We start from the raw sequence: 27,353 nt of genomic DNA, 5'->3' as shown, positions 1-27,353 counted from the left end.
ATGTTCAGTACGTGTTCGTCAATTCGAAAAAGGCATTCCAGGTCATCACAACTACAGTGAAAATTTTCCAGCTGGAATGTTTGTAAGTATAGATAGTGTTAATATTAAGAATATTTTGTAATTACTCTTTTTTTCATTAGACGATTGTGTAAATGGATACACATTCTTTTTGCCTGTATAGCCCTCGTCTTTTTCACACGAACTAAAAGAAGGGGAAATGATTTCCATAAAATTGACAGTTACTGTTCCTATTGGATGTTTTGACATAAATCGTCAAAAGAACTGTAAAACAAGTATTTTCCTACAAACTCCAGAATACCGTTCTTCAACTAACTCATGCAAGCCTCTTAGTAACCAAGGTGACTTAGCATTTGACGAAAAGGGATGTGGTATTGTTATCGAAAGCTCTACCTGGTGGGAAGAGAAGATTCTTAATGTTACCGGCAAATCAGACAGGTTAATTAATTATCCCAAAGATAGAAACTTAAATATCAAGCTAGGTTCTAAAACGAATAGTCCAGAGGATCCATCGAAAGTCTGGTACAACTTTACCATGCCTGATATAAAGGTTCGTACTTATATCCCTTAATTTCTGCATGATATCAAAATTGACTTTTTGAATCATGTAATTAAAATCTTTCAAGAAAGAACATATGTTACCTTCTTAAAGATTATTTTTTATCACTTGAATAAATTTTACAGAGAAGTTCGGCCATTAATTTCTTTATTTTATTGTTAAAGGGGCATGGTCACGTTTTTGGATTTTAATGTTTTTGGATTTTAATGTTTACAATGCTTCAGTAAGGCTTTTTGAATTGGCAACCAAAATTTGAGTGTCATTTGATGAGTCATGAGCGAGTTACAGACCTTACAATTCTTCGCTATGCAAACAAAGCGTTTGTTTACATTTTTAATATTGAAGTTAAAATTCCAGTTTTTGACCTAAAATGAATGTGTTAATCGTTAGGAACTGTTTATTTATGCTGAAAATGAATAATAAGATAGACAAAACAGCTGTAAAAAGATTTTTTACTGATATATTGAACCTATGTAAACAAAAACAGGGCCTTGTTTACATGACGAAGAATTATACGTCCTGTATCTTGCTTAAAACTCAACGACTGGCGCCCAAATTTCATTTGATCATTAGAAATGCACTCCTAAAGCATTGCCAATAATAAAAACAGAAAAATAAAATTTGACCAAAATCGTGACCATGTCCCTTTAAAATACATGGGTCGAATTGACCGTGTGTATATCTCCATGCATCAAAAATATATTTGATTGCATAATATAATGTGCATTAAAGATATAGTTATTTTTAGTTTTGATTTAATATTTTTAATATAAAAAGTATATCAAACATTTTAATATTACAATGTAAAACTAAGTACTTAAATTGTACTCTAAATCAATATTATTTTCTTTTTCAATTTTAAAAATACCGAATTTGAAAGGGAGGTTTTTGAAGCATTTAAACTACATTAATGTATATTTGATTGTTTTGACTTTCATACCAGATTCGTCTATATGACAAGGACGACCATATGATAAACAAACTGTGCTCTGCAGATACAGATCCCAGAATGAAAACGTTTGACGGGAAATCATGGACGGCGTCTTTGGCAGGAGAATTTGTCATGTACAGAGATACAAAAAGGAGAATAGCTGTGATTATATACACAAATATTCTTATTGGTATTTGTAACAAGTTCAGGAAGCCAACAGCTGAACAAAGTTATTTTCTTTGGGATGTTAAGCTTGTTGTGTTCTCTCTGATTTAATATAATGGGTTTTTTTAAATTAAGGTACACGCTATTTTATCCTCTTGTATGTGGAATGACCTTCGTTTCTCTCTTTTTTGTTTTACATGATTGCTTTTTTCAATTAGGTCCATGCTCTTTTTTCATCTTGCCAGTGGGGTGGACAAGGACATTGTGGTTGCGGAATTGCTGTTAGAGTAGAAAACTCTCTGTTTGCTTATCGTACTTGCGAGAGAATATCCAATCACTATAGTAAACCTCTAATCCATCATGATACTGTGTATCATATTTGTGACGATCGCCATATGGTAGTAGATATTGGAAACCAATATTCATCGGTAAATGGAAAACTATCATTATGGTTAATATCAATTATAGGTGAAACTACAAATAAACAAACCAATAGACTTGTTTCATAATATTCACATATATATATATATATATATATATATATATATATATATATATATATATATATATATATATATATATATATATATATATATATATATATATATATAAACACAAAAAATAAGTCCAATGCTCAAACAACTTTTATCTATAGCGCTTTCGCCCTACCGGGCTCTTCATCTACTGAAGAGCCCGGTAGGACGAGAGCGCTATAGATAAAAGTTGTTTGAGCATTGGACTTATTTTTTGTGTTTATTTATCCCCGGTACCATAATTATATATATATATATATATAATCCAACGAAAACATTTTCCTATATGTAAACAGGTTTTACAAAGCTTTGTTTGCTTTAATCTATTCATTAAAGATAACTCTTCCTAATGGAGCTCAAGTAAAGTATAGAATAGGGCGGAATTGGCTTTATGAAATCCACGTTACACCTTCCATCTTTGACGAGGGCAATGTTGAGGGGTTATGTGGAAACCCAAATAATGACAGTTCTGACGATTTCAACCTTCAAGAGTCGGGAAAATCAACTTTAAACTCAAGTGTCTTTCAAGCAAGTTGGAGGTACAGTAGATATTGTGCATTTTATTGTATTTCAAATAAAGAGCATCACACACATAATCGCATGTAATTTTTAAAACAAAATGGTTTAACTGTTTAGAAGCATTGATGTACCTTTAGATAGGCAGGATAAAATCAGCTTTATAGAGTCATAATACAAAATATCTGGACAATGTGGTATAATACATGTATATCCTATACAAAAAAACCCATTTCCCTCTGGATATTCTTATATTTATAACCAAGACCCCCTTTTTAACAGGATGATTTTATAGTCATATCACATTCAGCATTGCACTTCTCAAAAAGACCCATAACAATTGTTTATATACATGATATAAACTTAAATCAAACTCCGAATCCCCTGTGAGGCCCAATAATCGTCAAGGGGCCAAAGTTTAAACAATTTAAAAGAATCAGCAATATATAAAAATGCTTGCATATAATTAAAAACATATATAATAACATGTCAGTTTTTGTGAATAATTAAAATGTTTTACTTTGTACAACTGAATCTCAAATGTGGCCACACACTACTCCTAAAGATTGTGATTTGAACTAAATCTGAAGCTGCTTTCACTAAAGTTACAGCTTTTTTAGGCAAATGTTTTTTTAGAAGATTTAAAGATATTTTCTCTATGTAATCTTCTGTAAAAATTTGTCCTCCCTCCTTGTGACCCCATCCTACCCCCCGGGAATCATGATCTCACTACCTGAGTATGCTTGCTTATAAGTTTCAACTTTCCTTGCCAAATGGTTCTTGAGAAGAAGATTTTTTAAGATTAACTCTATATATTCATATGTAAAAAGTCGACCCTCCATTGTTGCCCCGCCCTACCCCCGAGGGTCCTGATTTTCACAACTTTGAATTTTCACTACCTCAGAATGCTTCCATACAAGTTTCAGCTTTCCTGGCATAATGGTTTCTGAGAGGAAGATTTTTAAAGATTTACTCTATATGTAAAAATTCGTCCCCCCATTGTGGCCCTACCCTACCCCCAAGGTCATGATTTTCACAGCTTTGAATTTACGCCAGCTAAGGATGCTTCCACATTAGTTTCAGCTTTCCTGGCCAAATGGTTCTTGAAAAGAAGATTTTAAAGATTTACTCTATATATTCATATGTAAAAAGCCGACCCCCCATTGTGGCCCCACCCTACTTCCAAGGGCCATGATGTTCACATCTTTGAATCTACACTACCTGAGGATGCTTTCACCAAAGTTTCAACTTTCCTGACTTAATGGCTCGTGAGAAGAAGGTTTTGAGAATTTCTCGAAATCTTTTTTATAATTCCTAATTATCTTCCTTTGCAAAAGGGTGTGGTCCTTAATTTTTACAACCTTGAATCCCCTTAGCCTAAGAACGCTTTGTGCCAAGTTAGGTTGAAATTGTCTCAGTGGTTCTAAAGAAGATGTTGAAAATGCGAAAAGTTTATAGACAGACAGACGGACGACAGACAAAATGTGATCAGAATAGCTCACTTGAGATTTCAGCTCAGGTGAGCTAACAATTGTAGCAAGAGGCCTTTACAAACACGATTACCATTTTGATAGCTTTTACACAGACCTGTTAAGGAATCTCCTATATGCATTTAATTAAGGTTTATTCTGGAGTAAAAACGTCCTATAAAATATAGTAATGACTACCCTTCCAACCTTAATTCTTGCAACAAGGACTTTGAAATCTATATTTTTGTAAAATAACTTAACCTAGAATATTAGAAAGGTGCACGATAGGAAATATTTTCCCCAATTATTTTTTTTCTCTTGACGTGTATGTTTTCATTAATAAGGATAGCTACAGTACAGCTCACGAGTATCCCGACAAAAACACCGACCACCGTGTTTGAAAGTCCACGCTGAGCGTGGAAGTGTCGGTTCCTTTGATCTATTGTTCTCTGTTACGGCCACAAAACGAAAAAACACGGTGCGACACGGTGCAACGCGATGCAACACGGACTCTAACACGGTGTAACACGCGGTATTTACCTGTGAAAATAGGAGGATTTAGGAATAAAACTTATAAAGAATAAAATATTTATTGATGTACGTAAGAGAATAAAAGAAAAAGACACAGAAATAGAAATAAATACAATTTTTAGGCACGCAATTTTCAGACGTATGTGATTGTTACGGTTGATTTTTGTTGATATTAAAAATCGATATCGCCCACATAAAGTTTGATCAATTAAAACACTAACACTTTATTTTCCTTTTTAACATTCAAATGAACGGTTTCATAAGTTTTTGTTTCAGTCCGTTTTTAAACGTAGTAGTAATCGTGGTTACTGTAGTTTGGCAGTTTCAATAGTGCATAGAACCATAACTGTGATCTTTTCTCACTTATACTCTATTCAACGATAACTAATCTAACGGGTTGTCGAAAACAAATGTACTTTCTCTAAGTAATATAATTATACAGCTTTATATCTAATATATTTTCAAATTTTCTTTCTTTTATGTACTTGTCCATGTAGTACCGCACGGTACATATTTATAGCGCTAAGAATCCGTGGATCGGTACTTGATATTTCTTTTTATTTCATCTTTATAGCAACTTGAGTTTAGAAATTATTTGTGTTCCACGAAACTACAGTTTACTCAGTATTGCAATTATTACTGTTTGATTGTTTAATGATCGTCATATAAGAGAGAGAGAGAGAGAGAGAGAGAGAGAGAGAGAGAGAGAGAGAGAGAGAGAGAGAGAATGAGAGAGAATACCAGTATGAGTTTGATTTAAGTACATTTTACTTGTAATACAGTGTAATAAGTTAGATTTATAGTTTCCATTATATTGAACCCTTTTCCCTAAAATTGCGATAGAATATATGCAGTCAGGGTCCACGTGCTATCCCTGTCAATCAAATCAGCCCGCGAGATAGATCACGTGCTCCTCCCATGATATGGAAAAATGCCGTTTTATTGTTTTTTTTAAGTCCGCAAAATAGAAAAATGTTTAACAATGAAGGATTCAGTGTTTGAAATGTTTAGTTTCTTTATTCTTATACTGCATATATGAGGGTTGGAATATTACGTTGTAAAATTCTCTCTCTCTCTCTCTCTCACTCTCACTCTCTCTCTCTCTCTCTCTCTCTCTCTCTCTCTCTCTGTACTTTTGTGCAATCATTTTAGAATTATCAGAGTTCTATTTGTATGAATTTAATTCATTTATTTTAGATCCATGGTTTTAATAACAATTTCAACACAATGACTAAAAGTTTGTAAAGTTCACGATGTAATAAGATTTTTCGTTAAAATTTCGACGCTATTTCACATCAATAAAGTTGTGTGTTCTAAATGTTTGCAAAAAGTGACCGGTATTATCTCATTCATCTTTTTAATCAATCAGGTTTTTTTCGTACATACACAATCCTAATGTGTACCCGGTAAATAATTTCTTATCGCAAGTTAATACATTTATAGAGTTGCTGAATTGTTCCCCGGATCCACGCGCCGATAGTCTTACGTGTAGTTGTTTGTGTACATATCTACAGACATTTTTTTTTTGTTTGTTAGAGATTTATAGGAAAAATCATTGAACTAACAAAGAAGAAGTACATGTAAGATATATTCAGACCATACACACGACGGGTTGTGATGAGTTACCAAACAGGTGTTCGCGGAAAGGTGTGAATAACGGCATCTCGAGTACACCTGTTCAGACGTCCAAATATACACAAAGTTAGTTGTAAATTCCAATGACACCTAACAAGACAGACAATAACACCTGTTGTGTATAGAACCCAAGATGAAAGACAATGCTGTGTATCTGATCACCTTCCGTACATCACACGAGTGATTTTTTTCATGTGAAATCACGAGGCCATTACCAGCTATACGGAAATAAAGTTGAAAATTATTTTATGAAATGCGGGTATATTTTTAATACATGTACAATGCTTGAATATAATTTAACAAGAGTTTGTTCATGTATTTATCTATAATCTATAATATAAACGTGATTTTTTTGTTTATTTATTGCTACATAGATAGCTGAAGTCCAAATTATTCGAGTGACCCGTAATATGGGGTTGTTATTTACCACAGCACATCAACAGCACATGTTTTTAGAAAAAACATGATCTGAAATGTTTTCATTTCTCATTTTGTATTGGTTTAAAGTAAGGCTGTAAATTAATTGATAAATCAGAAAGTGTTTACAGATAACAGAAATAAGACGTTTAAGCTCCTGATATTTTAATAGGATCGTCAGTTACAACATCACGTGTGTTTAGAAAAAAACCAGATGAATTAAATTGATTTGAATTTTGATTATATATTAATTGATTATTAAGTATTTTTGGTGAATTTATTTCAATTTAAGTACAAATGAATTAAAAGGTACCCATTTACGTCGAGTTTTCAGATCACCAAAAAATAACGTTGACGGCCTCGACAATTTTTTGGGTCCGTGCAACTTAAGTCGACATTCTTTTTTTTTTTAATGTGAAAAGGATATATATGTTTCAACAAGCCATAATTTCTTTATTTCTAAACATACGCTATTTCTATCAACGTCTCAGGTAACGATATCCACGGAGTAACACAGTGGCCACGGAGTTACACAGGCGGCCACGGTGCAACACGGTGCTTTTTCTTGAATTTTCCAATACACATACACGGTGTCACACCGTGTGCACGGTGCGACACAGACCGTTTTCCACCGTGTTTTTTACACGGTGGGTGTCGGGATACTCGTGAGCTGTACTGTAGTAGACATGTTTTAATCAAATAATCCCTACTTTGACCTCTTAATTACATATAATATTTGACAATAATACCTTATTAGATATAAACAAGCAAGGGAAGCTAATGTATAAACCCTTATCCCCTTCCCCCGACAAAATCTTTTCCATGGGCCAAAGTCTTTCATGATATCCCAACTGTGACAGTTTCATTCATTATTTTTAAAATTTCTAAAAAGCATCTCTCTAACAAACTCAAAGGAAGAACAAAAGAATTGGATTTTGAAACATAACATTTGCCCCCGCAAGATTCTCTGCCTGAGGTTTCATAAAATTTAATTCAAGAGCTGTTTAATTTCACAGCTTTATGGTCTTATTTGCAGTTGGTTTCTAATAGTTGCCAGTAGACGTAAAGAAGGCTTTAAAAAAAAAAATGATTATAGACACTATACGTCCATTTTTGCTACACCCATAGGTAAGAAAGGGGACTATCAATTTTTAATTTGATTGATTGCTTTATTATTTTTCTTAATACACAATCAGTTTCTATTTAGTTCCAGCGGAAGAAGAGAAGATTCAACGTTATATGCCTTAACACTGTATGACTATTTATTCCCCATCCTAGCGTTAAAACCCCTATATCAGGGGACATAAAATCTACAATTTTGGTTTTTGGTATTCAGTCCCAGTAAAGATAAGAAAAAAAACATAAACTGCACATTTACACTTTATCATCATGTTTGCCCCACTCCAGAGTTAGAATTTAGAACCTCTGTTCCGGAAGATATGAAGTTATGAATTTTGGTAGATGGCCTCCCAGACTACAATAATATAAGTTTGTTTTTTTACATATGTGCGAAAAAGTTCATGTAGAAAAGGTTTTTTGAGATGGTCAAATTTTAGCCATTTTTACTCTGCATCTAGCCCCTATGGGACAACAGTCCTTTAAATAACAATTAACGTTCCCCTTACCCTAAATATGCATCATTTCATTATTTAAAAGAACTAGCCATGTATTTTTCTATGTCAAATATAAAATGTTTAATTGTTAACACACGATGCCTGACGCACCTCGCACGACGACAGAAGACGCCGGAGAAGACTAATTGCAATACAATTGCAAATATGCAAACCGCGTTTGCCGTAGTGTACGTCATACGAGTGACTCAGGGGTCCTATAATGCAAACAAAATTATTTTATAACTTGTTATTTGACATTGTAGGGTTGATATAAATTCTACGGAGAGCCTCTTTGGTCCCAATGCAGTGTTCAACAATAATAGTTTTGAGTTGCCACGATATTGTGACTGTGCTGAAGAAATTAAAGACAATGAAAACAGCATTTCTAAATACCACACTGCAAAATGTTCTGTTGCTTCATCAGCTATCATGTGTTCCCAAACAACTCCAAATAGTTTGACATCAACGTGCACACACTACCAAAATCGATATAAACGGAATTCTATTAAAATGGATTTTAAACGTCTTGTCCAAAAAAGAAGTGCCGAAAGTGATGAAGTCATCGAAATTATGCCCTTGACCATTGATCCGAGTTTTGATCCAGACTTTATTCCTCCTGTACGTATCAATGTATAAGCAAGAAAATATTCACGTTTATTATTTGCTTTATACACCCGCCAACTTCTCGGGTATGAACTCTAAACATATCTTTAAAACAAATAAATATGTTCTTTTATTGTGTAGCCTCTCACAAACTTCATATTTCTGATTTTTCAATGAAAAATTTCTCGTGGGTGAGAATGTGTCTATATTTTGTCAAGAAAGACATTTAAATTGCGCACTGGTCTTTCTGTAAAATGAGAGAGGGAAGCTTTTGTCATGAGGTCAATCCCGGTATGAGGCTATCGATATCTCATTAACAGTGAATTCCTTATCAGAAATAGATATATATATTTATCTTTTAAAAATTTGCTTCAACACATTTTGTTATGAAAGTTTCCAATTACCCTGATTGTTCTGTTGTAATATAATAAAGGCGAGATTAATGCAAAACATTTCTTGCATTTAAGTATTCATATTGTTATTTTGATTTCAACTATTATTAGACTCCCTCATGGAAGAATGGTTGGAATGAATTAACAGCTCGCAAACACTGTGAAAATATCATTCTCAACAACCCGGCTCGGATAAGTTGTCAGAACTACATTCCAATGAAAGAAAGTACTGATATATCGATAGAACAATGTGTCTTGGATATAAGGGTAACCATCATTATTAGATGTAATTTGTAAAGAATTTTATCTTGTGTGTTTCAACAAAAAAATGTACATAAATTGAAATAAAACATAAAAGTGTAAGTTTTTGTGTGTTTTGATAACACATTGGACATGACATATTAAACGTTATTCTTTGATCTATATGTATTTTTTTTCAAAGTAAATATATTTAAATTGTTATTAATATTCTTTTTATATTGTTTTTCAGGACAGTGGGTCGACAGAGTTTTCAAAATACACTTTGGAATCTTTAAACCACTTTTGTTTAGACCAAATAAAAAGATACGAAAAATATCACGCGAAGAATGGTTTTAAAAGAGTTTCCGTGGTAGATGCAATAGGAAAACTTGTTTGTCCTAATGATTGCTCTTCTCGTGGTGTCTGCAATAAAGGTATCTTTTTATTATTTAAAATTTTATCTTAAGTAAGAAAATGAAATGAATATTTAGACAGTAATAATAAATGGTACGTCAGTATTCTGTTAAATATGAAATATGTTAAGATTATCATGAAAACACTGCACATGTCGAGTTGATTAATCTCAATTTTTTTTACAGTAAATGTTTCATTAATTTATCTTTACATGTTTTATTACTTTTTTCACGTAGTCAAATATATTACTGTTACTTTAAAAGATAAGAAGAATGTGATTACTTTATTGAAGGACAGTGCAAGTGTAGAGCTCCATACATTGGTGTCGACTGTTCACTAACTGCCTCAACACCGCCAACCAGTGTTACCTTACCAGAAAACGGATTATGTAAAACAAGCAAACGTGCATGCAAGAAAACAAACATCTTCGGTTTTTTTCATTCAGAAGTTGTATACGCCAAATTAGAGGAATTTGAAGTAAGGTTTTATTAGAATTGGTAATGCACATAGTCAATAAGTAAAGGTATATTTTAAACAAACAAGCCAATAGATGAAAGATCTTGCTGATTTACTGAGTTGCGATGATTGCTATTGCGACGCCATTACTTTTATTTCTTGCTGTTTATTGTTTTTTAAAATCCACGGCTCAGTATAAAACTCGTGGCACAAATGATCATGAGCAAAGTAACTTTCCTCTGTTTAATTGATCATAAGCAATTTTCGACAAAATTTTACTTTATGCGTGCAATTAAAAAATCCTCAGTTATCATAACATCTCTGTAGATTTTCTTTATAAATATTTATATAAACTCTTCTGATTTCAAATGAGAGACATAAGTACAAGTAAGTCCAATTTTGAACATAGAAATGACAATAGTTTTATTCATAATTTTTTAAATAAACTCATATTTGAAAATAATAGAGGCATATTTACGTTTGAATAAAATAAATAGCTAATTTCCAGCTAATTAAAGATTATTTAATCATGAATTCTCTAATGTTACTTTTATTAGAATTATTCAAGTGAACCGCGATCAGTCAGTTGTTTATATTTATCGTTGTTGGACTTATTTGACTACAAAGTTACACACATAGGTATTTTTAATGTAGTTGAATGTTTTAGTACCCATAACAATCGTAAATTCCTTTATTAGCATTTTTGACGACTTGTTGTTTTGTATAATGTCATAGTTAACATTTCCAGTACTTTCTTGTCGGCACAACCACAAAGTAAACCTTAACAGTGCTGCGAAGATAAGCAATGCCGTTACATATAATATAAAGGTCCGAAGACAGTTGGAGGTCCATAAACTTTTTTATTATTTCAACTCTTTCATAATCTCATAAATCATATTTTACTTTTTTTACTCAACACGTGATTTGGTGAGCGTTATAGGGAATGTTATTAAGCCCCATACAAGTTGCTTTGCTTAAAATGAAAAATAGACGTCAATTAAAATAAGATGACCTTTGCACAAAAGAAGATATGCATATGAAGATATTTTATGAACGGTTTCGACTGGTTAATACATAGTTTATCACCAGATGCCAAAAACACCTTACAAATATTGCACATGCATTTGCATAAATGTAGCAAATTGAGATAAACAGTCATGTCGAACTGGAAAATTAACCACGTGACACACGTGGTACATGTACAGAGGGGTAGCATTGTGAAAGGTAAAGCAACGTAACACCAGGAAAACAAAATGCGTATACTCGCGCGGGTATGGTAAAGCAACTCTCAGCGATCGATTGAGTAAAATTCTCCTGATCTATATGACGTTACAATAAGCTGAATAATGTCATATTTTACTCAAGAAAATAAAAATTACAGATGTGAAATGTCACTATAAACTCTTCGAAATGAACACGCCTTCAAATTCTCTGTATCATTCATAAGTCACCAGCATATTTTATAGATAAGATCAATGTCGGAAGATAAATAATCGGAATTCAGTGTAAACAATGCTGAAATAAGACTTATTCAAGATAGATATAAAGCAGATAATACAGCATGAATATTTTCAGCAAGTGTTTTAAGGTAAGCAGATAGACATTGATATGGCAAAAGTGTAACACTGCCCCTATTGCTATTAAAGATGAATCTCGCAAATATCAATAGCATATGATCTGAATATGCAACTAGAATCCTTTGCTTTGTTGCTGTAGTAAAAATTATATATTTTTATTAATGAAATAAGAATTTGAGATGGTTTGCGATAAATAATGAGACAATATTTACTTTTTGCGATTAATAATAAGATTCTAGGAGTAATCATCATAAACTATTTGCCGATCGAATTTTGTTATCATATCTTCTATATCTACTTTATAATAAATTTTGGAATAGATTGACATTTTCTTAATTTTTTGTTTAGGTAAAATAGCGGACAATTTTTACTGTCACGTGATAACATGGCAAGAAAGCTTCAAAGAGCTGCTGGATTCCGAAGTATAAATATAATTCCTTAGTGGACCCATTCACTTGATACTAATTTACATTGTTTTTATGAAATTAAACACTTTGAAAATGATAATATCATCTAAACTAGGAGTTGCCCTAACCTACCCACATGTTTAATGTTAGAGGTCAACTGCTTTTCTGCGTCTTTTGAAAGATAACACATGACCAAAGTGGGGTAAATCTTTGTCCTTTTTACATATTAAGGCTGTTTAAAATTAATTCTACGTTTAACATAACCCGCGCGCGTAGGTTTCGGCGAAATTGTCGTTTTGAAAAAACAAACAAATCCGGATTTGAAAAAGTCGTTCGGGTTTGGGTTTTCATTTAGCGACTGAATTCTACATCCTGTACGAGAAAAAACATGCTCAAAGACAGCATTGAGGTATTCAGTTTTTACATCACGAAGAAAATGAGAGTCTATGCCACTATCAAAGTAAAAAAACAACAAGAATAATGGATCAGACAAACACGTGATCGAAGTTGGCAGTGAAAATCTTATTTCGAGATTGTTTAATGTCGGTTGTCAAGTCACAGAGCCTGAACCATACTGAACCAACTTCCACCCAAAAAGGCAAAAAATATTTATTTAAGTGGTCCATCAACAACTGAAATGACTACCCATCTTATTTAGCAAAAACTCAGAATGTATACGATTAAGTTATTTTTGCATTTTTTTAAGAATGGGAAAGCTTAAGCAATTTCTTACCACAACTGTACTGAAAAGATATAAAAAGATCTAAAAAATTATACCTATCTTCATAGACTTCAACATGTTCAATGTTAGCTTCAAGATGTGATAAATATGTTCCTTTTTAACGTTTGTTCAATTCAAAGGTGAATGACCATATAAAATCATACTAAGATTTCAGTGTTCGAACTACCAATATTTGGTTTTAAATATAATAATTATGGATGCAATACCTTGAAGTGAAGCTATGCATTAAGTCAGCATAATTTACTGATTTAGACAAGAGTTTTGACACGATAATGACCGCAAATCCCTTTCATTTGAAATGTATCTACATTTTTAATAACATGTTCAGGAATAATAATTCATTCATTCACAATATATAATAGGAAGAAACTAACAGGTGTCCCAGCTAAAGTGGAAGAACAGAGAAAAGTGGAATACACTTGTAAGGTGACAGCTATTTCAAGAACCCTGTCTTGAGTTCTTAGAAGAAGGTACAGTGAATGTTACAACACAACTCTGATATGTAAAATTTTAAAATGTGTTATTATGAAAATGTATGAAATAATGTCATTATTTTGATTGTAGATAATCTGTGAATAACATGTGTTGCGCAACAATTTCCCTTAAAAGAAAGTTTTCCCTTCCGTTGCTATGTTGATGTAAATCCATTGGATGTACCACTTAATGTGCTTGCAAGTCACTCCACTTCTCGTCCAGTATACATGATGTACCCACAGAAAGGATATAAACATAAATTACACAAAAGTATATGCTCTGAAAATGCAAAAATTAACATGAACTGAATCCTACCTTATGTATTTTATGACAGTGTTGATGTATTAATAACTGAATGGGTGACTTTCAATAAAAACACACTTGTTTGAAATTTTTGTTTGTTTATTTTTTTCCTCCCTCCCTCGTAGGTTTGAAATTTTCATGTTACGTTAAACGTAGAATTAATTTTAAACAGCCTAATTGATTCTGATAAATACATGTATCTTTACTAGATGTGATGTTCTATAGGTTTTGAAATGTGAGGCTCTGGTCAAAATAAATCCTATGTAGCAGTCGTTTGTTCCTTTTTAAAAGTTTGTCACCTAGGGTGCACTTTTCAAAGAATAAGTAAATGCAATACGAGACAAACAATCCTGCAATTTTTTGTTCTTTAAGAAGGGGAGGGAATTTCACCCTAAAATTAACCTGCCAACTGCCCCCACATATGTGTTCCTGATTTCAGAAATCATTTTTCAAAGGGCTCTTCAAATAAGATCAATTATCAATATACATGTGGTTTTAAAGAAACTTCTTAACTTCATTCTTACTTATGTAGCAATATACCTTCATCACCTGCATATGGTGTTTTTGTCTCTCATTTAATTCGATACACAAGGGCATGCTCTTCGTATGAACAGTTTCTAAGGCGAGGCAAGCTACTGGCAAACAAGTTGATAAAACAGGACTATCAGCAGTCTCGTTTGAAGTCATCTTTTCTTAAGTTTTATGGTCGATACAACGACCTTGTCAGCAAATACAATCTTCCACTGGGTCGCATGCTGCCTGACGTTTTTGTTCATAATTGTTAGATCATAATTAATCACCTAATTGTCTACGTACTTTTCCGTTTTTCCCGATTACGACAAAGAGCACACGGCGGGTGTGACCGTTCAGCAGAGAATGCTCACTCCTCCGTGGCACCTGATCCTACCTCTATATTTTTAGAGGTCCGCGTTGCCCTGCTTTGAATTTGCATTCTCTTTTATGGATTTTTGAAATTGTTGACAGTTTATTATTTTTTCATTGTAAAGTTTTAAATCTTAATCTTATTGTCATGCATTTACAATTAACGTTTCTGACCTTTTAATGAACTGCATAATGAATAATGCATATCCAATTTATAACATTTATTTCGACAAGACTAGTTTTACTTTTTTAAGATAACAGATCTGGGAAAGACAGACAGGCTTTCAACTGCAACCCTCAAAACAACGCATATTACCCCAACTATTTTGCGAATCAACTTGCCGACCATTAACCTTAGAAGACGTTCCTCATACGGGAATTTATATGGAATTGGTTTTTACATTAGTTTGTCTTATGACAATATGCATTTTGGTGAATCCATGCCCATTGTCATTTTCAATGATGTCTGTTACACCTGTAGTGCGTCAACGTTGGAATGTAACATTACGGTAAAAATAATTCTTACAAATGTTATAACAAGTACACTTACATTTTTACCAAAAGAAATAAATGTTGATTGTTAATAAATATTATAACGTTTTCGCCTTAATGAGTACTTATAAGATAGGATAAATTCGATCTTGTCTATTATAATAAAATTCTGGAAGCTTATTTATGCTTAAGCTTGGTAAACCTGGTAGCGGTTATTTTGAAAAAAATCAACAAGATAATCAAGGTTTTATAATTATATTCTGATGATATTTAATTTCAATTACTGAACAAATCAAGAAAATAATAAATAACCAGTTACGCAGCGTAACTAGTTAGATTTTATAATAAATCCCTCGAAACTCAAATAAAGTTTAATTATAGTAGATTTTCCTATAAATATAATTTCTTAAAATACACAAATTCAATAACCTTGCAATATTGGTCTCGTCTGGTTACGACTTTGTAAAACACTGTCTGGTAACGGTTCTAAATAATCTGACTTCCAGACTTCAAAGACTCAACTGATTTACTCGTAAACTAAAACTAAACTCAAATAAACTGTAAACTGACTAAAAAACTGACTCAACGTCTAAAATATTCACGTTTATATATGACTTCACCCAACCTAAAGTGACGTTGCACAACCCATTTGGTCGACTATTCTAGGTAAAAGCTTCTCATAAGTTCCCGCAACCGGAAGTATGAGAAAATGAAAGTACAAAAATAAGAAAAAAAAGGGATGAATTGCAAGGTAAAACAATGATATACAACAGATTAAATACATTTTAGACATATAATAATGATAAACGATGCTTCCAGTTGTTTCTTAAATACATATATAAATACGAAATGCATTTTATGAATACAAATAAACAATCATACATCAAAAATCGTTACAATATATACAACTCGAAGTACGTCAAAATGTTGTTACAAACACGCTTGTCTGACTTCTATAAAATAAATTATGTTTATAAAAAAAGGTTTTAAAAAATCACACTTAAGTCATATCACATGAAACTAAAGCTAAATTTAAGTTACTCTTTTTTTAATTACAAATTGTTGACAGTCATGCGTGTGTATATTTGATAATCTGACATTACACATGTACCATAAATTGATAGTTTTCCTTATTCTAAGTAAAAATCATTTTTGATATGGCATGATTGATAATCTCACTTTTTTCTGTTTTCAATGTTTTTGAATCGATTTATTTTTGCCCTTCTGTATGTTCATTTTTTGTTTGTATCTTTGTTTTTTTTTAAAACCAGAGTTATTAAGTAGATCTATCCAAAATTCTTAAACGTTTTGAAAGACTTGTTTTAAGACAGAACGAACATTCTTTTAAATATAAGTGCATTTTCAGCGAAATGCTAAGGCTAAATTGTTTCTTAAAATAGAAATTATATAAATTGAACAAAACTTAAATTGTAAATTTTTTATAATTAGAGAACATGTGAGGATTCATCGTCAAGTCAAAACATCAATATTAAAAAAGAGAAGGAAGGAAATGGTAAGCTGTTATTGATTTTGAAAGTCATTGTCTCTTAAACAACATTCATTTGGGATATTTCTATGCGGTAACATTCCTATGATAATTTCTATATTTCTGATATCTCTTGAAGATTAGTAATTTTAAATAAAATTGATATATTGTAAAAATAAACAAACACATTTAATGTCTAATATGGCATTATCAAATAACTCAATTTAATGAAATAAAAAATACATTAATTATTTGAGTCAAGCTTGCTTGTTAGGGTTCGTTCAAATCAATTGTACAAGGTTTTTTGGTTCGTAATAAAAAGTTTTTGTTTAGCAGTCAATACATGTGTATGCAATTAAAAAAAATATATACTTTGGAAGGTATTAATCATTATTCCTGTCTTGCTTTTACATGTAACATACCCTTTTTGTTGTTGTTTATTTCTGTTTATTTTTATTTTTTGCAGATATTTCTCTAGCTTTGATCACAGCTCTATGTATTGTTTCTGTCATCATCCTTGCGGTTGTATGTGTTTTACTTTATCTAAAGATTAGAACGACTACCTGTTTAAGGTATACTTTCGTCATTTACATGAATAATTGTTAATCAGTCTCCTAAAAAAAAAATAATTAAATCCAATATTAAATAATGTTTGAATGTGATTATAATCAGGCCATAAATGTCATACATTGATTTTTAGCCCAAAAAATGACATAAAAAGCCCATCATCCAAGTGTGGAGAGTGTTCCCCACATCTTACCGAGACCACGAACACAGACAGCATCACTTCCCAGCCTCCTAACTATGAATCCCTCAGCCCCAGCAGTTTTATAACAACATAGGTTTGCGGGCCGGGCACCTTGATACCAATCATTGTTAAAAAAGTTCACCGGTAGTTGAAAAATAATCGTAATCACATATGACTTGCAATGGAAAGTGGTTTTTCTGCTAAGAAGTGATTTTTTCTATGTTAAGCATTGACATATTGTACAAAGTTAAAAAAGGATTTTTTATGTCTTTTACAGGAAATTTTATCTAAAAAAATTTTAATTATAAAAAGCTCGATGTAATGGTTTTTATACTTTATAAGTAAATTATATTATTCATTGTGACGTCAACAGAAATAAGTGTATACTTATTTTTGATAGATATTTAGAAATAGTATGAATAAATGTTATCATGTATTAATATAAAAATAATTGTACTATCAACATTATTTGTATAATAGCTTGTGTGTTTGATACCTTTGTCGATAGAAATATCATTGTAATTTTGTTTAATCTAAATACATGTATGTTTATTTTGTAGTGTTTAAATCAATCAACATTGTATGAAACGGTTGTGTTATATAATGATTAATTGTCGTATGATAAACACTAGCAATGTTAATATCAACAATATGATATTCATAACGTATTTCTTAGCTGTAAATGGTACCAGTATTGTAGAAAGAATAACCTTTTATTACATGATTTTATTTTGAAAAGGAAGAATTAATTATTTTTTTCTATATAAGAAATCAGTGGGTTTTTTTTATAGTTTATTTTTAGACGGTGGCTATAAATAGCCACGGTCTATTGCTACGGTCCTGACCGGAAGAGTATTTCTCACAGGGACCCTAGCGGATAAGGAACGATAACTCTGTTCGGTATGCAGTGTACGTTACACGCAATGTTTTATCTATATGTCGATTTCAGTATGAGAACTAATTTTAATGTTATCGGATATTTTAAGCATTATAGCTGCTAATCATTTTGTACCTAAATTTAAATAATCTCACAATAATCGCTTCTTGTTTTTTTTTTAATGATGTAAACAATTGTCAGAAACACACTGTTTAAACAGGTTTGCCATTTCATATTTCAGTAATTATGCTTCATCGATAAATTCAGTCATTTTCAACGCATTAATTTTAGTTGAGGCAGAATATTTATTTGTTATTGTAGCTTATTCTAAAGAATTCACTACAGATACTGACAATGAATATTACATAAAATACATTTTATTGAACTTAAACCGATCAATGGCACACTTTCTTCTACAAGTGTGCATGTGTTTTAAACATACAAAAAACTAGCTGCAGGACTGTAGCTCTCGGTCTGAAAAAATTCGGATGGACGACCTGGGAGCTACAGTGCCTCCCATAGTAAAAAACTGCAGTTTACTGCGCACAAAAAAGCGCTAGTTTTGGACTGATTAATCTCATTTACGAACACATTCTGTACAAATATTTGATCCCAAAAAATTCTTTGGACATTTTACTACAGATATCGTCACTTCACTTGCTTCTGATAGCCTTTTAAACACCATCACCAGCCCTGTTAATTAAAGTGGTGCAAGTTTGTTTACATTTAAAAATGGCGACTCTCGATCTCGACGTAAATTAACATACTTCATTTTCCGAGGTCGGTTATCATGTTTAGGAGAAAATCTGAGGCAAGTAAAGTGACGATATCAGTAGTAAATTTGCTAAAGAAATTAATGGTACTAATTATTTTTACAGAATTTGTGTAAAAATAAGGTTAATAAGTCCAAAACTAGCGCAAATTTTTGTGCGCCGTGAATTGCAGTTTTTTACTATGGGAGGCACTGTAGCTCCCAGGTCGTCCATCCGAAATTTTTTCAGACCGGGAGCTACAGTCCTGCATGCAGCTAACAAAAAACTTGAAATTTACGATAAAAATGTGTTTAATTTTGGACTGACCTGTGATTTACTTAATTTTGTAACCCACTCAGTCTATAGGAACATTAATTTTATAACATTTACTACTGATGTTGACGCTTTACTTGCTGCTGACTTTCTCTCAAACACGCTAATCGATCGGCCTCGGATTGTAAAATTCACGTGCAAATCAAGTCGTCATTTTACAATTTTACATGTATACATGAATAAACAAACCACATTTTACGATGTTTCAAAGATTTTCAGTTCAGATTTTTTTGTAAGCAAATAAGGGATTAAAGACATGCTGTAAAACGTCTTATGGATTTCTCGGCGTGTCAGCTCGTTTATCTCTAATTTGCAGCAAACGCTAGCTTTTTGTGAGAAAAAACAATCGGTTCAACTCATGCAATATTCCATTTACATTTATGGTACGTTGTGAACGGTAATGTAAGATACAATAATTTTGTTCACTTATTAACAGTTTCTGATGAATTGTTCACAATAAACTGAATAACGCAATTCGATGAGCGAAGTACAATTCGGACTTTAATCCATATGCACCGTCTCTGCTATTCGAGAACCTTTTCTTTGGTTTTGGGGGGATTTTGTCGCTAATAGATAACATGTTTTACACATGTACGTAAATATCGCCCCTTTTGTTCTCAAATAATTTTTAACTCGCGAGTACAACTCTATTATGAGCTATCTTAGACATTTGTTTCCATTTACAAATAGGCGGGCCTATATAAATGCGTCAGTTTGCAATCGAAATACACACCTGTCATCACTCAACGAAATGCTACATCGGCCGTAGCGTATACATCCATGCTATATTTGCGATAAATAATGAAACATGAAGGTAAAAAATGTGCTTCATAGATGACTGTAGTATTCTACTGAGCTACAGAACTATATAGCTTTCCGAAAATATTGCCGGGATTTGCAAACCCTAGATCTATTGTATAATACATGCAAAGAATAAAATGAAATTTATTTACACAGCTGTTCGGTCAGAAAAACATGCGTTCAACTTGAATTTTGTTTGTTTGGTGTTTTTAAAAACTAATTTTGAATAATTAATCAATATTTATTATAAGTTTACTAGAAAAGTTTCATGTAGCAAGTAAATCATGCGTGTTAAGTGTACTGAGAAGCGATAAAATATACATGTGACTTTCCCAAATTCATTCAAATAATTTGAATAAATCTATAGCTAAATACAATAAGACAAATGTACTTTAAAACGTGGATTAATGAAACTGCCGCGACTGAATATTGTATGATATTTTATTTTTAAAATTTTTATTCACTTTCGTTGCGAGCAAATGGAAATAATCCACTTAAGTCGAAGATAAAATATTAATTGACTCTTCTGTTTCATGATGACGTGCATTCCAAAAGCAATACCAGTTTTCTCAAACAGGTTCTTGTAAACCATTCTGTTTTCTGTACACCTAAATTTATTAACTGACTATGATGACAAAGCAAGTGTGATGCATATGGTCCACAAGCAAGTGTGATGATGCAACTTTTTCCCCGTGAAGAAATTGAGGGAAAATGCTGTCGAGAGGAACAATAACCGTACTACATGTATACCCAAATAGTTAGTAAAAACCTGATAAGTATTTTATCATACCAAAGCTTTATTTGTTCTCGTTACTTTGAGAAATCTACAATATCTTTAAAGCACAATAGTCCAATCCACAATTTTCAAAAGGTGTTCCCCTTTGCGGGATCAACCCAAAGGTCAAAAGGAAAAAAACCCAAAAATTCCCCTTCTTTATACAATCAAATATTTGGGCGTACTGTGATGAAATAGCTTTGGATTGGAATTATTCATTTAATATGTGGTGGCAACCCACATATTTAATGAGTCATTTTGGGGCAATCAAAATACGTACATGTAGTACATGTATAACCGAAAACGGAGTTTTAATGTCAACTGATATAGATACAAACATATAGATACAAACATATAGATACAAACTTCTATACTACAAAGGCTATTATGATAAATCTATCGGTTCTCCCCAAAAGATGACGATAAAGAGACACAACATTTGTAAAGTGTGGATTGTGATCACAACTACGATTTACACAGAATTATCCATGTAGGTAACTCACGACCAGTTGTGCGAGTAAGCGTTAGGTATTAGTACACGTATGAGATGCTGGCTGTGGATTTTCGACAACAATAATTATCATACATGTAATATGCCACTTTCAAACGGCGCCACCGTCTAACAGTACTTTCAGTACTTTGATTCATATCTTTACGATCAAATTGACTTAAGTCTGATTTTTGAAATAGAAATATCGCTGAAATGGGGTGAAGACATTACACTTTTACAGAAAAGCAGCTTGAAATTTTCTTTTGCACTGGGCTGGTATTGGGACTTATCGCCCATGCTCTTAAAAATATTTCAAAATCAATTCTCTGTTACAATGATTATAGGGTTCCTAGCATGCAAAATCAGCGCTGATACACATTAATACAAAGAGTGTCGAAGTAGAGCAAATTTGTTTCTAATTATGATAATATGTCACCATGGCATTGCATAGCAAAGATGACAAATAATAAAAGATATGCAATTCTAAAGTGTTATGCATACCATAGAAGATATATTAAGAAAAATATCAAGCTATATATAAAAGGAAAGGAACCCCTCCAAACCCCCCCCCCCCAAAAAAAAAAAAAACAAAAAAAAAAAAACAAACGACAATCATCAAACAAAAAAACCCTAAACAATTTAAACCCAAAACTTATTTCTGTAGAGCTGCGTTATTTTTTACGCTTTTGATTCTAACGTTTAATGACTGCTTTTTATTTTCAAATGAAGAATGTCCAGACTGATATTCATTTTATTTTTTCATTAGAAGATTTTCTAAGGCAACAGCGTTAGTAAACACTGTTTTATTACAGCTTGACTATTTGCAAACAAAAGGCCACCTTTTTAAATACAGAATAAAGACTGATGTTAAGTTGTTAGTAAATTACATTATCTACATTGTCACAATTTATGGATAAAAATGTTGGTGCCTTCTTCATACCATCGTGTTTAACCTTCCTAAACTAAGGGAATTAGACTACTTTTTTCAAAATAACGGGAAATACAAAGATGATGATAGTGTTTTTTTTTGTTTGATTGTGCTGTAACATTTATCACTTTGTGTCGGTTATTTGCGATATAACGGGGTCTTTCCGACGGACAAATTAGAAACCTCTTCTTTGACTTATTTTATTTATTTGATTGACCTATAATTGCTCTGACAAAAACGTTCTGTTGTTATATGATATAGAATTTATATATATTCCAGAATGTATCTTTGTAAATGCACTATAGTTGTTTATTTTCTTGTTACACATTGCGCACAGACCCATTAATCCATTAATAGTCACGTGTCCCTTCATTTAGAAATGTGTGCTTTTTCCGATTTTAATGTTTACAATGCTTCAGTAAGGCATTTTTAGACGGGGTTATGTGACCCTGTCTATTGGTTTACTGTCAGCAGAAGTCTCAAATCGGAAGGCACGCGTAGAACACATGCATTGAGTCTACGCGTAAGAAAATAGTGCAGAAAGTGTTCATGCATTTCAGTAAATATGTATCATAAAAACACGCATTAAATCTTTTTTTAGTCCTCTGTGTATAAACAAAATTCTATTTAGAAAATAAACAAATAGTTTTATTGATCATAATATTCTTGCTCGGGTTCAGATGTGGAATGAGTTACGTAAGTGAATGCACAGCGCCGTTGACGATTCAGTTGGTGTACGAGCTCATTAATCAATAGAAGAGGTTGATGGTGGAATCGAAATTAAGGTTCCCAAACGCAATGTGCCATTTTTGAAAAGTTGTGAATTTTATTTTGACAATCTTTCACCTGAATACTACCAAACTTCATGCGCAAGCCTAAGTTAAAATCGGGACGGGTTATACACAGATGTTTTACAAATTAAATAGGTGTTTCATTGGCTTCCAGACTACTTGCGGTATGACTGCTGTTCGTCTCTAAAGGAATTTTGTACAAAGAAAATAAAAACAAGTCTGAATCTACCTTCTCGTTCGTTGGCTCCTTAATTTATTAAACTGAATTTAAATTTTAAACAATGCATTGTAAGCAAAATCTATAACAGATTATACATTTTGGAAGACTTATACATCATATAATATATACAATCTTATCGAATGAAAAACCAAGTTAAATGTTAATGTTTTTCGGCTTTGTTGGAATCAGGCTTGGGGTGAATTACATTGTAAAATAATGCATTACATTACAATTACTTCATGAATTGGGGCATTAAATTACCATTACCATTACTTAATTTTCTTGAAGTAATGCATTACATTACCATTACATGAGTAAAGTAATGCATTACCATTACTTTGTGAAAAGTCAATAAGTTTTAAAAAAGTAAATAAAAAACTAAATAAAGAGTTTTTGTAAATATTTCATAAATAAAACATGCTTAAAATATTTACAAGTTCATGTTCATGTTCACTATCAGGTTCAAATTTAATGACTTATACAAGATTGCTGTTGCACCTGTAGTTCTCAAAGAAAGGTTGGTCCCGTAACATTTTCACGCTAATGGCAGAGTTGAAAATCTCTGTTATTTATGTCTCTGATTTTCGGAGTATGATTTTTAATGAAAGGAACGGTTGTATCGTAATTCTTGTAGGTGACGCACAAGTTTACACAAAAAGTAGTAACTGGCGAACGGATTTTTTTTTTACCTATTAATTTTGCATGAATCGCAAATGAAGAAAATCGTGTCAGATAAGTCGGTCTTAAAAATCAAAATGGCGACCGTGACAAATCTTTTTATTGTCAAAGTTCTTGGAATCTTATTGTAAAAAAATATTTCTAACGTCAGGTGCCTGTATTTGTTATCGGTATACAAATGTTCACTTTGTTTGTTAATTCAGCAGTTTTAAAGTTTTCGGGGTTTTCATAAAACTTTTATTACGGATACCGTCCGACTTGTGGATTTTCCCTTGGATCACAAAATTGAATAAATCTAATGATTAAAATTATCTACTTTGATATAATAGTTGTTTGATTTTCACGGTTAGTAGTAAATTTTTCCTTGGGGTCCTATTTTACATAATATACCGTTGTGTCAATTTTCTACAATTATGAAGGCCGGGATTGAGTAAAATTTAGACAAAGTATCAGACATTTCAGTATTTGATTTAATAGGCAACCAAAATTTGAGTGTCATTCGTTGATTTATAAACGAGTTACAGAGCTTGACATTCTTTGCTATGTAAACAAAGTGTTTGTTTGCATTTTTAATGTGAAGTAGAAATTCCAGTTTTAGACCTAAAATAAATTATTTTAACGCTATGGACTGTTTATTTATGCTTAAAATGAATAAAAATAAACAAATCAGCTTGAAAAAGATTGTTTATTGGAAAATTGAACCTATGTAAACAAAAAACAGGGCACGAGCCTTGTTTACACCACAAAAAATTGCAAGCCCTATCTATCTATCTATCTATCTATCTATCTATCTATCTATCTATCTATCTATCTATCTATCTATCTATCTATCTATCTATCCAAAAATTGTCAAAAGAATATGACAATCCACTAATATATTTTGTTTCTCTTAAGGTACACAATATATGGCTAACAACATTTGCCCCTGTAAAAATTCCTACTTTGCGTTGACGTACAATAGATAGAAGGGAAATTCCAAATCGGATTTCCGATATGCAACTGAAACTCGTGGATATGTTTGTATAAATAATTAGCACGATATCCGAGTTTGATTAATTGATAAAGTATGATAAAGTAACATTTATATTTAGTGAACTTCATTCTCGGTTTAGATTTTCTGAAGTTTTGCCACTTGAGCGGCATATAATAATTAGAAAGAAACTTAACTTATCAAATCTAGATCGCCAGTTGATGTATAAGCATGATACCGTTTGAAATAGACTGTTAAATAAAGAGAATGGTAGAGGAAAATTAAACTTGTCACTCAAAAATATTGAAAACAAAACAATTATCACATACAAAGCTGCAATTTGAGTTTGATTTAGTTTCACACTTGCAGCATACAAATAAACAACTTCTTTTTAAATTAAAGTTTTCTTAATAGGAAATTATTTCCTTTTGTGGGCAAGACAACTATCAGTTTACACAATCACAGACATTTTCCATCGAAGCAACAACCGCTGAATGCTTTAAGAGACGTTGACAAAAATGTCTGTTTTCTTTATCCTGTTGTTTTTTAAAATGTACATCTATAACCAACCACATTGACCAGTATCAAACAATGCCTTTAATTGAAATGTTTTAGCGCACATCTATACTCTTATAATTACACAGCTTTCTCTTTTTTAAAGTGCATGAAGTAGTAATTTATTTATTAATAGGGACACGTATACATTTTTACAATATATTCAACAACATGATTTGAATTTAGCAAATTGCCCAATAAGCTCATATGTCAATTTTAACAAAATAAATGAAAAAAGATAAAAAGGCACGGCATTAAAAGGTAAACCAAAAATAAATACGGAAGAAATGATCAATGTGGTCTTGTAAATAGAAGGTGATCTGACCTCGGCCATCACATATTCTTGATATTCTGCAACATGTATACTAATCGAGCAGATTCGAATGTACAAAAGCCATTTGTGCACTTAATACATGTGTATTGCACAGGAAAGGACTGACCTTACCCACTTACTATGCAAGATGAAATATTTTTTTTACATTGTCACATCGAATCAGACAACTTTTCTTTTAAAATTCATTTTTGGTCACGCAGATTGGAAAGATACGACAAATGTAGTTTGTTGTAAATTCTATCTAACCTAACATATTTCATACCATAAACCAACGAATTTTTACGAATTTCCTCTATACCTAAAACCAACAAATATTGACGATATCATATATAAATAAGAAACCATTTCTGCTTCTACTATGGATTGGACTTCAGTGTTTCTTTTTATGTTGGATATATTTTTCAACAAGCAAAGGTCATCTAGAGACATGTATGATTTCAGCACTATAATCGTTTGCGGAAAAGTATACTCACATTTTGCTTGATAGGTAGATTGATTTAACAATTTGTTAATTATAGGTGATATTGTATCAGGAGTTTGTTTAAATGTATTATTTTTTAAAAGCTTATTCATATAACCAACACAAGGATATTACTAATGGTCTTTATTATCTGCCGCCTTTTTAGAACAAAAATTACTTCCGATATATCTAGATATGGTTTCCATATTTCCTCAACAAATCAACTGTATAGTTTTAACTTTATTAATCACAGCACCAATACCAGAATGTATTGCTTGATGCAAAGATGATATGTAAAATTAATATATTTCTATGTATTGTCAATATCTCATACATACATTGCATATATTTAAAGTAAAAACGACACTCAATCATAAATAAATTCATTTATTTGATTAATAATCTAAAAAAAATTAAACAAAGTATCCGCTACAAGTCAAAAATTTTCTTTTTATGACATCTGAATTGGCTATAAGTTGATTCTGAATATAAAATTCCCTTTATTATTTATTCCGTTATCTTTCGCCACAGAATGGACGGAATACGTCTTATGAGCTTTCTAGTCCTTCTAGTCATCGGCACACGTTTTCAGGATCTCCACGCAGGTATCTTATTGCAGTGTATTGGATTTCATTTGATTAAATAATAATCTTTTTTGCAAAATTATAGCGAGCGCAGCTCGCCGGCGCGCTGCGCCAGCGAGCGAAGCGAGCTCTAAGAACCAGTGTGCGCGGGAAAAAGACCTAAACCTACAGTTCATCAAACAAATTTTTTTGTCTTCGTCCG

General features: G+C 32.0%; 1 protein-coding gene and 1 long non-coding RNA gene across 2 annotated transcripts; both read left to right on the top strand.

The window, feature by feature from the left end:
* LOC128164206 (uncharacterized) lies at positions 1-22,186 on the top strand. Its single transcript, XM_052827962.1, has 13 exons — positions 1-82; positions 182-568; positions 1,521-1,670; positions 1,892-2,101; positions 2,543-2,745; positions 8,651-9,005; positions 9,494-9,649; positions 9,873-10,056; positions 10,329-10,513; positions 15,132-15,386; positions 16,819-16,882; positions 17,322-17,427; positions 17,556-22,186. The coding sequence occupies exons 1-13, from the start codon at positions 77-79 to the stop codon at positions 17,695-17,697; spliced, it is 2,403 nt and encodes an 800-aa protein (XP_052683922.1). The 5' UTR covers positions 1-76; the 3' UTR covers positions 17,698-22,186.
* LOC128164207 (uncharacterized) lies at positions 12,712-14,083 on the top strand. The gene is made up of 3 exons (XR_008240918.1): positions 12,712-12,885; positions 13,581-13,688; positions 13,783-14,083. It is a non-coding gene; the product is annotated as an uncharacterized LOC128164207 (long non-coding RNA).
* Positions 22,187-27,353: the final 5,167 nt, after the last annotated feature.

Source organism: Crassostrea angulata, chromosome 9 (genome assembly GCF_025612915.1).
Source record: "Crassostrea angulata isolate pt1a10 chromosome 9, ASM2561291v2, whole genome shotgun sequence".
Classification (NCBI taxonomy): Eukaryota; Metazoa; Mollusca; class Bivalvia; order Ostreida; family Ostreidae; genus Magallana; species Magallana angulata.
The sequence above is the reverse complement of the archived record's forward strand: the minus strand, read 5'-3'. Positions and strand labels throughout refer to the sequence as shown.